At 40.3% G+C, this 12,999-nt stretch overlaps 1 protein-coding gene across 3 annotated transcripts in view; it reads right to left on the bottom strand.

Moving 5' to 3' along the window:
* TUT4 (terminal uridylyl transferase 4) overlaps positions 1-12,999 on the bottom strand; it is a 46,463-nt gene that overhangs the window by 25,014 nt on the left and 8,450 nt on the right. For 2 of the 3 annotated variants that reach the window (XM_054638776.2, XM_054638773.2), the window contains exons 2-6: positions 12,164-12,837; positions 10,313-10,476; positions 5,121-5,237; positions 2,917-3,094; positions 683-771 (exon numbers count right to left, since the gene is read on the bottom strand). In XM_054638776.2, the coding sequence (XP_054494751.2) occupies positions 683-771; positions 2,917-3,094; positions 5,121-5,237; positions 10,313-10,476; positions 12,164-12,725 (1,110 nt within the window). In that variant the 5' untranslated portion in view covers positions 12,726-12,837. The remainder of the gene's footprint in view (positions 1-682; positions 772-2,916; positions 3,095-5,120; positions 5,238-10,312; positions 10,477-12,163; positions 12,838-12,999) is intronic. The other variant, XM_054638774.2, reaches the window with a different exon arrangement.

Genomic DNA, 12,999 nt, shown 5'->3' on the forward strand with positions numbered 1-12,999 from the left:
GCAAACCTCCCAGCCAGCCTTCCTTTAGCCTACAGCCCTAGTGAACACTTCTGTTCTAGTTCTGCATTAACAGGATAAATAAAAGCACTTGCCATAGATTCAGCAATTTCATTATCAATGAATACTACTAGAAATGGACAGCAAGAGAATTTAATGTCAGGACTTTCCCAGGAGTTTTGAAAGGTTATCATTTTGAAACACCTTATCATTTTGAAACACAAGTGCAGCAGTTGAGTGTCTATCAAGAATGTGCTGCTAATATCACTAAACATGAGCCAACAATTTCATTACCTGAAGAATGTCACTTTTATCTCAAATTTTAAAAGTGTGGGGGGAATCAAAACCTCCAAGAGTTTACAGTCTGAATGTTGAGTTCATGGAAGCACATTTAGCCAAGCCAACTATTTTCATACTGCTTCAGTGCTTACTCAAAAAAAACAGTAGAAAAAGCTTAGCATAAGGTTGTCCAAACAAAACAAGAAACATCACCCAAGAATTAAAGTTATCTTAAGAGCAATGAAAGCTTCCACAGCACAGATGACATCAAATCAAAGATTAGATACTTTGTGCTCTTCTAACACCATGTGCCCCAAAAGAAGATGAAGGCAATGGAATAGAAATAGATGTGGATGGGCTTGATTTAAAAAGCAGTCTTAGTTAATACAAGATAATATCTACACACCTTAGGGGGGAATTTGATATCAATGTTAACATCGCTGGTCTTGAAAGCAAATCTAGTTAAGCAGGAGCCATACATCCTCAGGGAACAGTCTGGAGAGAGAGAAACAGAATTATTTAACAGTTAGCAAATAAATTTGTCTTTAGTGGATGATGCATACCTTGCTTCAGATACTGCACCTCACTGGCACTCCAGATTAATGAACACTGTACCCCCTTCTCACTCTTGTGAAGGGCAGGCATTTCCATAACACAGGAAAACAAATAATTCAAGTACTGTAACCACCAAATGTCCAACATTTTCCAAGCTGTTTTAAAGATTTTTTGCAATAGTTCTGTTTGTTTTTAATATAAATTTAAATATGAAGTAACAATAACTGTCACCATCTCAGTGTAGGATTTTATATAACAGCTTTTGTTAACTACAGCTTGATTTCACTGCAGCTCTTAGCCAATTATAAAATTCTTTGATGCCTCACAGACTTCTGGATAAGGCACCAATCTGTTGATTCCATCAGCAAGTTCCAACACACAGTTCCTTACAAAATATGTATATAAACATAATTTCAATATAATCCAAGGCACAGAGTACAGCGTCCATTCACTGTTTTAATTAATGCAGTTACCTGCAAAGATGCAGAACAGATCTAAACTAACTAGGAAGAACCTACTCAGCAATAATATGAGAAATGCCATCCCATTCCATAAACAATATGCCAATTCACAATGAAATTTTTGCAGATGAAAACTTTCCTGTAATAGAAATTAGGGTCTCCCATACTTAAATCAGCTGAAAAATGAGAGTGCTCTCAATGCTTCCCAAATCCAACAGCCTCTCAAGCAGGGTTACCTAGAGCAGGTTGCCCAGACTGTATCCAGTTGGGTTTTGAAAATCTCCATGGATGGAGGGACCACAACCTCTCCAGGCAACCTGTGCCAGTGTCCAACCACCCTCACTGCAAAGAAGGTTCTTCTTGTCTATCTTCCTTTATGTGTGTTCTGACCAAACTCAGTCAATCAGAAACATGAACAAAACTACTCTTAAAAGAGAAAATAGATCTTACACACACATAGCTTCAAGCCTATTTTCACTGCTTGCAGCCCTCTCAGAATGAAAATCTGTATGGTTAATAATAATAATTTGCAATTCCTTCCAATGGCTTATCATAGTAGTAAGAATTTTTGCATAGTTCTAATGTGAGCTCAAGAGAAAATCATGCCAGAAGATCAGATGTTTTCTACACAGTGCATGAATTAAATTTTTCTGAATTTACAACTTAGGAAAACACATTCACTAGAACATAGCTGGCTTTCAAAAGGAGAATAACAAACTGTCATTTACTATTACAGACTCCCCTTCCACTACTCCTACACCTCCACAGAAGCTCATCAGTCCAAACAAGTCAGCCAGACAAAGTAACAATAGTTTTCCTGAGCATTTATGTAAAAAATGTTATGTGGAAAAGCTTTGTCTTATGCTTCCCACTATCAGTGGAAAACTCCCTAGAGTGCCAGAGCAGAAGTTTGCACTAGGAGTCACTTACTAGAGAGCAAACAGATTAGCAAACCTCCACCCTACAAACCCTTATTCTATTCAGCACCTTATGTTTAAGCAGATACTTCATAGAGCATCTAAAACTAAAGCTGATCATCCTGCACATACCAAAATCTTTCTTACAGCCGTATTTTTATAGAGCAAAGGGAAAAAAAAGGTATTTCTAAAACAAATGGATTGTATAGAACAACACCTGACTCCAACATAGATGAAATTAAAAATTTCCAACATGTTTTTGGCAATGAGATGAGTATTTTCTTCTGTTCAGATGCACTGAACACCAAACCACTGTTAGCACAAAGTCAACATCACAGCAGCTCCAAAAATCTGATTACAAACTCCCAGTGCATTAACTATAGGAGCTGATGGGAAAATCAATGCAAAGAAGCAAATATCAAATATTATTGTTCTTGTTATCTTATCCCATCACTTAAAAAGGATCAATAAACACATCTGAAAGAAGGACAAATAAACACAATCGTATTTTCCTCTTTTTGTATATTTGTTAATTCTTTAAAAATCCACTTCCAGGATGTATTAAAGTCTGTATATATTAATGTTGTACACTATCAAGATAATTTAACCCCAAAGGCACTCATTCACTATTAATGAAGGTATCAAATTATATCTATAAAAATAACACCAAGTTTTCACCTGAAGCAAATGGAGCATACTATGAATACCTGGTAAGGGCTGTTGAATAATTTTCTCCATCTCATTTACAATCTCTTGCCGAATTCTGAAGTCCTCATCCGAGATGCCTTGTTCGTTTGCTGCCTCGATGAGAGTGAAACTCAGAGCAGCCAACTGCGCAGGCGAGGGCGGCGGGAGCGCCCGCAGCTCGTTCTCTTCTTGCTTTTCCTGAAGAATTGGGGGATGATGTCACTAAAAACTGGTATTTTAAGAGGAAAGGCTATCTCTTACTGCTATATTGGAACATGCTGTTTGTGTCCTGACCAACACTTCCAAAGGCAGGAACTCTGCCTGGCCTAACTGGCAAATACGATATTGTGGTGCCAGGAATGAGAGCAGATGCTCAGTGTTTAAAACAGAAAATGTCATTTCACAGCTGGCAGCTGGAGAGGGAATCTTCTGTATTCCATTCCTGAACCACATTTTCTGACAGTTCTGAAGCAGAATTCAACCAAGAAAATAAAAAGCTGTAATTGTACATCATAAAAGTAACTGAGCTGGAAAAGTCACATGGATTTTTTCAGAGTGGATTGTACTTGAAGGAAAGTTATCAGAGGCAGAAAAAGTATTCCTAGCTCCAAGGAAATTTTGTAAGTTGAGTCCCATTATGCTTAAACAGCTGGTTCCAGAAAGTACTGGATTTAGTGCACCCATCCAACAGCAAGAACACGTCAGATGCATCAAATCATTTGGGACTAAGTACAACAACCTCTTGTTCCATGAATTCATTAACTACATGAAAGACATGATTGAAATAAATAATAACTATAAAATAAATATGTTTTAAGAAAACACAGTACAGTATGAAAATGTTTCTTTAGTTCTAGGCTGCATCTCTCAACTCTTCTGTTCTCATCTGAACAAATTAAGTGTAAGAAAGAATATAAGCATTTTTAAAGTAGTATGGGGTTTTTTTTTATGTCACCACGTTAGGATTTTTCTTGAGTTGGGAAACCACAGTTGCTGCTGAGCTTATTGATTGTCATGTATCCCACAGAACTAAAAACAGGAACATTTCATGCAGTAACATTTAAGACAGTTACATAGGTATCACCATGATGCTGCACAGAAAGCTATCTGGGGTAAGTGTTAAAAAGTGAAACTGCTCCCTGTCCTCCAGGATTCCATTCAGTGCTAAAGAAACCTCATTGCTCAATTCTCATCTTCATGCCCAGATGGAAAGCATGGTAAGGAAGCATTTAGAGATCAATCATAGGACTGGCTCATTTTTTTAAGCATGATGCAATTTAGGAGACAGTGAGAGAACCTTTACAAATAATCATTGACCATAATGTAAAAATGTTACTTTCTGAGATTTAATGGATTTATGGCATTTGGACTCTTCCAGGTGATGACTTGCACACGTTTTAGAATTAGAGCATTAATGAAAAACAGAAGTATGGCAAGAAATCCATGGAAACATGTGAAAGTAATTTGACTGAATTTTGGAGAATGGTTATAGAAAGAGTAATTTTAACCATCTAAATGACAAAATCCAACATCCTGGGTAATCTGTAGCTCTTCATCAGCATTTACAAAAATGGGCTGGCAAGAAAATCTGTGCACCTTTTATTGGATTTCTTACATGTAACAGTTCTTTAGAGCAAACCATAGCATCATGGTATCTGACAAGGAAACTGGTTTTCTCTTTGTAAGCCTTAGAACTATTTTTCATATTAAGTACATTAATAAACCCAGGGTGATAATGAATGAACTGAATCCTTCCCTCCTGTAACTCTTCTAAACTTCACAAGTCAGCCAAAGTAAAAAAAAAAAAAAAATAAAATCAACATCCCCAGCCCCACCTCCCATCCCTGGACGTCTTGCTACCAATGGCATTATTTTCAGAGAATAGAAAAACTGAATATATTTTTGTGTAATATTTATTTCTCAACTAAGTTACCTTGCATTCTCTTACTAAAAGCATGACGAACTACTCACTGCTCAGAGCCACTAATTCAGAAGCAATGACCAAATCTGTCCTTTCCTCTCTGCCTGGACAAATCATCAAGCCCTTCCTCTTAAACAGAAAACAGAAAATTGTGGATCTCTGCTCAGCATACAAACTTTCACCTAAATGAACATGATCAAAGAAAACAAACCACACAACAAAAAAATTTTGATTTCAAAAAGAAAATAAAAAAAACAGAAGAGTATAAGAAAGAAAAAAGTAGCCATAATTTTGTTAACTTACCATTATATTTTTCTTATGACGTTTTTCCTTAATATGTTTGTGGGCTCCCTGGATATTTTCAATGTGGACTAAGCAGAGCTTGCATAGATACTGACAGTTGGTGTATTCTGGGGAGCGCTGAGGAAAAATTGCCATAGATTAAAACAAATATTTCTACCAGTAGTGCCTGAAAAACTCAATTCTTTGAAGAATAATAAACTGTATTTAACTATTATATAACACTTTTAATGTAAAGGTGCTTTGCAAACATTAAGCAACCTTCAAAAAACAAACAAAAATGGATTTTTACCTGTATGACAAGAGGGGAGAGTGAGGGAAGGAAGTGAGATGACTTGAGAATCACATTTCTCAGTAAGTTTAGTGAGGTAAGATTAAGACTGAGGAGTTCATGCTTCTTAAGGCTGACCTAAAGACCAGTAAGCCATTCCCTTGTCAGGTGAAGCTTTTAATTACTGGCTAAACCTCAGCATCTCCCTGCCTATCCCTGATGAGGAAATGGCAGCAGCTCAGCTGTGTCCTGCTGTGCTGTTGTGTCACACGGTGCTGGCTCTGCCCTGCTAGAAAGGGTGTGGCCAGGCAGCCTGGGGGAACACAGCCACCTCCCAATCACTGTGCTCAGCCAAGGTGGGATCCTCCAGCAAGGCCTGATGCTATTCCAACTCTGATGGATGCTCTGCAGTGCTCAGAGTTGGGATGGATGCTCTGCAATGCTCAGAGTGGGGATGGATGCTCTGGAATGATCAGAGTGGGGATGGATGCTCTGGAATGATCAGAGTGGGGATGGATGCTCTGCAGTGCTCAGAGTGGGGATGGATGCTCTGCAGTGCTCAGAGTGGGGATGGATGCTCTGCAATGATCAGAGTGGGGATGGATGCTCTGCAGTGCTCAGAGTTGGGATGGATGCTCTGCAGTGCTCAGAGTTGGGATGGATGCTCTGCAGTGCTCAGAGTGGGGATGGATGCTCTGCAGTGCTCAGAGCGGGGATGGATGCTCTGCAGTGCTCAGAGCTGAGATGGATGCTCTGCAGTGCTCAGAGCTGGGATGGATGTTCTGCAGTGCTCAGAGGTGGGATGGATGCTCTGCAGTGCTCAGAGCTGGGATGGATGCTCTGCAATGCTCAGAGTTGGGATGGATGCTCTGCAGTGCTCAGAGGTGGGATGGATGCTCTGCAGTGCTCAGAGCTGGGATGGATGCTCTGCAGTGCTCAGAGCTGGGATGGATGCTCTGCAGTGCTCAGAGTTGGGATGGATGCTCTGCAGTGCTCAGAGCTGGGATGGATGCTCTGCAGTGCTCAGAGCTGGGATGGATGCTCTGCAGTGCTCAGAGCTGGGATGGATGCTCTGCAATGCTCAGAGTGGGGATGGATGCTCTGCAGTGCTCAGAGTGGGGATGGATGCTCTGGAGTGCTCAGAGTTGGGATGGATGCTCTGGAATGATCAGAGTGGGGATGGATGCTCTGCAGTGCTCAGAGCTGGGATGGATGCTCTGCAGTGCTCAGAGCTGGGATGGATGCTCTGGAGTGCTCAGAGTGGGGATGGATGCTCTGCAGTGCTCAGAGTGGGGATGGATGCTCTGCAGTGCTCAGAGTGGGGATGGATGCTCTGCAGTGCTCAGAGTGGGGATGGATGCTCTGCAGTGCTCAGAGCTGGGATGGGTGCTCTGCAGTGCTCAGAGCTGGGATGGATGCTCTGGAATGATCAGAGTGGGGATGGATGCTCTGCAATGCTCAGAGCTGGGATGGATGCTCTGCAGTGCTCAGAGCTGGGATGGATGCTCTGCAGTGCTCAGAGCTGGGATGGATGCTCTGCAATGATCAGAGTGGGGATGGATGCTCTGCAATGATCAGAGTTGGGATGGATGCTCTGCAGTGCTCAGAGCTGGGATGGATGCTCTGCAGTGCTCAGAGTGGGGATGGATGCTCTGCAATGATCAGAGTTGGGATGGATGCTCTGCAGTGCTCAGAGCTGGGATGGATGCTCTGCAGTGCTCAGAGTGGGGATGGATGCTGTGCAGTGCTCAGAGCTGGGATGGATGCTCTGCAATGATCAGAGTGGGGATGGATGCTCTGCAGTGCTCAGAGCTGGGATGGATGCTCTGCAGTGCTCAGAGTGGGGATGGATGCTCTGCAGTGCTCAGAGGTGGGATGGATGCTCTGCAATGCTCAGAGCTGGGATGGGTGCTCTGCAGTGCTCAGAGCTGGGATGGATGCTCTGCAGTGCTCAGAGCTGGGATGGATGCTCTGCAGTGCTCAGAGTGGGGATGGATGCTCTGCAGTGCTCAGAGTGGGGATGGATGCTCTGCAATGATCAGAGTGGGGATGGATGCTCTGCAATGATCAGAGTGGGGATGGATGCTGTGCAGTGCTCAGAGCTGGGATGGATGCTCTGCAGTGCTCAGAGTTGGAGACACTTGCAGAAGAAGAACCTTTTTGTACACAAAGCCTGGCAGAGATGGAGAACACAAACAGAGAGTGGCCCCCTGGGAGATCCCCAAGTGTGCAAGAAGCAGCCAAACATCCAGAGATGCTGGGGAAGAAGGGAACCTGTTTTCCCAGGGTCCATGAGGGGATACCCTGGAGTTTATTCAGCCAGGAAACCATTAAGACCTGCTGGACTCAAAGGCAGAAAGGACTCTGCAAGAGAAGGGGGTGTTCCCAAATACTCCACTTTATCTGTCTCATCCTGCAATTTTACCTTCTTGCTCTAACAGACCACAGCTACAGAGATGGGAAACCTTTTGAAAAGCTCACTGCAGAGACAAAAGGGTTAAAAAAAAAAAACAATTTAGATTTTCTCCAGATCTGTTAGACTTTTCCAATAGCTGGGTGAGAAAAAAAACTACTTTCACATTTTCGTCCTAATTCTAATACATCTATATTTACTAAACCCAAAAAGTCTACTGAAAACACCAGATGTTTAACCAGTGACACAACAATGAATGAACACCATTTTAAGACACTGAGGTGGATCACAGATCAGTTAAACAAATTTGACTTACCATATGGAGACCTAAACCACTGTTAAATTTGGGCAAGTTTTTCCACTTACCGAGCTTGACCTTTTGCTTTTGGAAAAAAAACCAGTCTGATACTCTCCAACTACAGAGTAAATTGAAATTTAAAATATTGCTTTAATTACCAATTTTTTAACCCTATTTTCTCTAAGACAGGTACCTAGTAAGATGAAATTAGACATCCATTTGGAAAACAACCTGCAGACAGTTACACCTGGTGACATGGGAAGATTCAAGTATTTGATGCCTGATGACTGAAGTAGATAAAAAATATTTTACCATTCTTTTATAATAAAGTGAGTAAAAGTATTTCTGAAAAATTTTGTCTTTCTTTACAATATTGGTCTGCAGTATTATGCTAATAGATGTTGCCAGGAAGGCTGAATCATGTAATAACTTCTAATTTGCCTTTAGTGAAGACTTTTCAAATCATCTAATTATGCTTAACTCCAATGAAAAGGGCAAAACCTCAAAATAACAATTCAGAAAAGTTACAGACCATTACTTGTGTAAGATAGATGCACCCTTATAAGCCAGGTCTCATGAAATTTGTCCTTGGATACTCAAGGAGCTAATCTATAAAAGAGCCAGCTGTATTTTAAAGAACTCACAGAGAATGGGAAGGTTCCAGATCATCAGGAAAGAGAAACTTAAGAATATCTTAAAAGGGCTAAATAAGATGAACCAAGGAATTAGACACCAGTCAGAATTAGCGTTCAGAAAAATACTGTAATCAATTTTTAATAAGCACATAGGGAAAAAACAGGTCAGAGGTGACAACCTGATCTGCTGCAAACAATTGCACTAACCCAATCTTAGGGTTGCTTTTTTAAAGATCAGTCATAGCTCTTGAAGAAGCAGCAGCAGACGTTGTATTTGAATTTTACAGTCTTTGTCACTTGTCATAGTATCAGTCTCAAAAGGAGACCATAAACACTACCTAAATAAAGAACAGTAAGGTGGGAGCAGAACTGCTGAGAGAACTGTCCTCAGAGCACTCCTACCTAGAAGCATGTGCCAAGTATTCTTCAGCAGGGGTCCCTGTGGGGGCAGAAATATCCACAGTTTTGTTGAAGAGGTAGGAAATGCAACAGAAAGTGTGCTGACTATAAATGTAAAAGATATTGACTTGGAAGAGGATACAGAAAATGTAACATGACAAAAATTCAGATATCAAAAAAGTTAAAGAAATTTAATGAATAACCTCCAACTAAATAATATCACAGCAAAGTATCATTCCTTAGGTATTATCAACTGCAAACATACAGGGCTGGGAACACCTGATGGACCAATTCTTAAGGAAAGGCCATGGGAATCATTGCTGGTCCAACTTTAAGCCAATATCCAACTGCTGCTGAAAAAGCAGAGATCCTAAATGAAAATGCCATATTTCAGAGAGATGAAGTCAGCCTTCCTCTTTATATGTAAGACTTCAGCTGAAATTGCATGTCCAATTTTGAACACCACTTACACAACGGGTGTTGAGAGAAAAGCAAGAAGAATGAACCAGGAACTAAAAACCCTCAAGAACAATGAACAAAGAGAGCCTAAAGAAGGTTTGACTGCAGGAATGGGAATGATTTTCCTATGTGCAGAATGTTATGAAAAAGAAGTAATAAACTTTTAGCTAATTTTCCTAGGACAACATATGAGAGATTAAAATGCTTCCATAAGATTAACAAAATCTTCTGGGTTACCTACACTGACTTCAACATTTGTGTCACTAGAGATAATATTAAGAACAATTTAGGTGAACATTTTTAAGCAGTCATCTCCAATATAGCAACTGAGACTGGTGAGAGACACTAAAGAAAGCTCAAGGTTCTTTTTAGTCCTGCATTCTCAGTTCCCAGAGAACCAGACATAAATCTTATAAGATAAGATTTTATTTAAATACTGGAATTGTAAACCTGCAGATCTAGAAAATTAAAAAATACTTTTCTGCAAAGGCTACATGTGCCACAAAAGGAACACAAAGTTTCTAATCCATATAATCTGCCAGGATGAACAACCAGCCAACTACTGGAGACAGTAGCTTAGATCAGAAAGTGACTCATTACTAAGAAGAAAGAAACATTGGCAGCAGGCTGTAGTAGAAACACCACCCAACCAGAAATATGGTGATGATAATGAAAGAGGACACACATTTTCTTTTTTATCTGATAAATAACCCAACCTACTTTTTCAAGTCGGGAGATATAATCTCTTTCCAGACGTTCTTCAGCTTGTTTCAATCCTAGTTGCTGTTCAACTGTCAGATTAGATTCATCAATAACACCAGTGTTTTCTAAATAATCCGCTTCCAATGCATGTTCTTTTGTTGATTCAGAATTCTTTATTTTACCTAAAGCAAGAAACAGTTACTTTCTTAAGAGTCATTCAAGGAGAGAAAAAGTGAAAATTAGAGTACAGAGCAGCTAAGAACAAACACAAATTAGAGCTACATTCCAGTTTTTTATCCAAACACTGCCCAAGATCACCTTAAACATTAAAACTGTTCCAGTAAGTTAACCAGTATTTTAAAAGTACTTCAGAGACTAATCTGCTACTAAGAGTGCTGTCAAAACCACAAAATAAAAAGGTAGATTAATTCTGTGTTTCAGTCAAATTCCCAGTCTCCTCAATTGTTCACAGCAAGAAAGGGTTTTGCTGTCCGGAACAGAGTAAACAAGATCCCCATGCCCTACTGTAAAAGAAACAATAAATATTAGGCATAAAATTCTTGTACACAACACATTTTGTAAGGAGGTAAGCCAGAGAACCGCCTCAAAGACGTTCACCCAAATGACCCTACAGAGGCAGGCAGCAGGCAACGCCAGCCCTGAGCCTGGAAGCTGCTGGAGTCACCCCTGAAGGCTCCGTGACACCTCTCGCCCACAGGCAGCAGCAGCCACTGAGCTCTGCAACGCTGCTGCTCCCAAAAGCTCAGCCCAGTGCCACGGGGCCAGTTCCTCCACATGCCTGTGCATTGGTCACAGGCCACTCATCTCTGCAAACATCCACAGCAAATGATTCCAGTCGCTTTTACATAAGCAAGGGTGAGGGTTATTTGTGCTCTGTCTTTTCTTCTCCTTTTTCTTTCCTTTCAAATGAGATCAGTGCCCCCAGACTAGCAAGGAATCAAAGCTGAGTAAGTTTTCAAGTCCTGGTTTCTCAGTGACAGATGGTCCCCACAGTATATAATGGGGGTCTACAAAGAGCTGACTGATCACAGGATGCTGCCACTTGAACTTGTTTTTCCTGTTAAACACTATTAAGACAGCTAAAAAACCACACACTTTGTTATTTTCCTTGTATTTCCATACAAGTAACTGCTGTAGCTGTGGGAAATACTTCAAACAGAAGGTCTACACTGGCTGGCATCTTAAAACAGCATTTTCATTAAAGAAAAAAAGTATTCTAAAGAAGTGTGACAAATTCTGAGCTATGGAATTAGCCTGGTGAGACAAAGCTTGATCAATATATTTAATTTTGACATTGAAAACCATGTGTAAGAAATGTACACTCACAAGGGTAACCACTGATGGATGATAGGTATTCCAGAGCTCCCTAATTCAAAAAGCCACCTGCCAAAGCCTACTCAAAACATTTTTAGTAACAAAAAGAGCACAACAGTCACAGAAAAGAAGTAAATATTTCCCCTCTATATATAATAGGAACTTCCCTTGCCCATTTTCCCCCTGATCTTTCTGAAAAGAAGTAATAACTGGCATTTCCCTGAGTGGCAATGATATTACAAAGGGTTCCCCCTTCGTAAGACACTATATTCACAAAATTGCCTAAAACCCACGCACAATAAGTAGCTTACAAAGATGTTTAGGTCTTAGGCATAAGAAAAAAGGACAGCTATTATCATAATCTCTTGTTCTCCAAGCAATATGCTCGTATGAACATCATGTTCCTTCTAAATGCAAGCAGCAACTTCGTACATGTGAAAAAATAACACCAACAGAAACATTTCCAAGCCCATTTCAGACTGTCAGCATTGCACCAGAAGAAAATGGAATAAGGCACTGTTAACTAATACTCACTGAAGTCATCAGACTTATGCTCCATTTTTCTTTGATCTGCAGCAGTCTTACCAGGATCACCAGCCTGATCAACACTAGTCTTCAAAGTATGAACTCCCACTGGATTTTCCAGCACCAGTTTCCCTTTCTGAGTAGCTGTTAAGCTTTCCATACTGACCCCATTCCCTGAAACATGGGAGCCTGGAGCGTTTTCTCCCACTGGTTGGGATTTTGTCTGTTTCAGGTTTTCCATTGCCGATGATAAATTAGAAAATTTTTTTGCTTTTCCATGACTTCGATCCTGAACACTTGATCCCAAATCTTTAGTTCCAGGAATACAACTATTTACTTTGCATGATTTATTTTCTCCTTGTTTTTCAGAACAAACATCATTTTGTTTACTTTTTCTGCTGCTATTCCCACTTGGAGAACTTCTCCCGACATCCTTCGCAGATTTGTCATTTCTATTGTATTTATAATTTTGATTAATTGTAACTTTGACTGATTTGCCTTCCTCACAGACAAGACGGACAGACTTCCTTGGGTCATGATTTCCATTCTTTGAGCTCTTGGCCTCTTCCATTATAGTGAAGACCTGCTTCTCCTGTCTCGAGACCACTTGAAGTGCAATTCTTCAGCAATTTGCCGTTGATTTGAAATCCTCTGTGCAGGCAAGGATCGTAGCTGATTGTCTACTGAAGAAATAATGATAAGACATTTTTAAAAACTAAGGAAAAAAACTAAATCTCTATGCAGACAGCACATTAAATAAACTTCTCTAAAGGAAGGTGTTAATATAAATTATTATAGGAAGCATATTCCTCCCACAGGCATAAGTACATTTTCACAATACGTTC

The sequence above is a fragment of the Agelaius phoeniceus genome, chromosome 8 (assembly GCF_051311805.1).
Source record: "Agelaius phoeniceus isolate bAgePho1 chromosome 8, bAgePho1.hap1, whole genome shotgun sequence".
NCBI lineage: Eukaryota > Metazoa > Chordata > Aves > Passeriformes > Icteridae > Agelaius > Agelaius phoeniceus.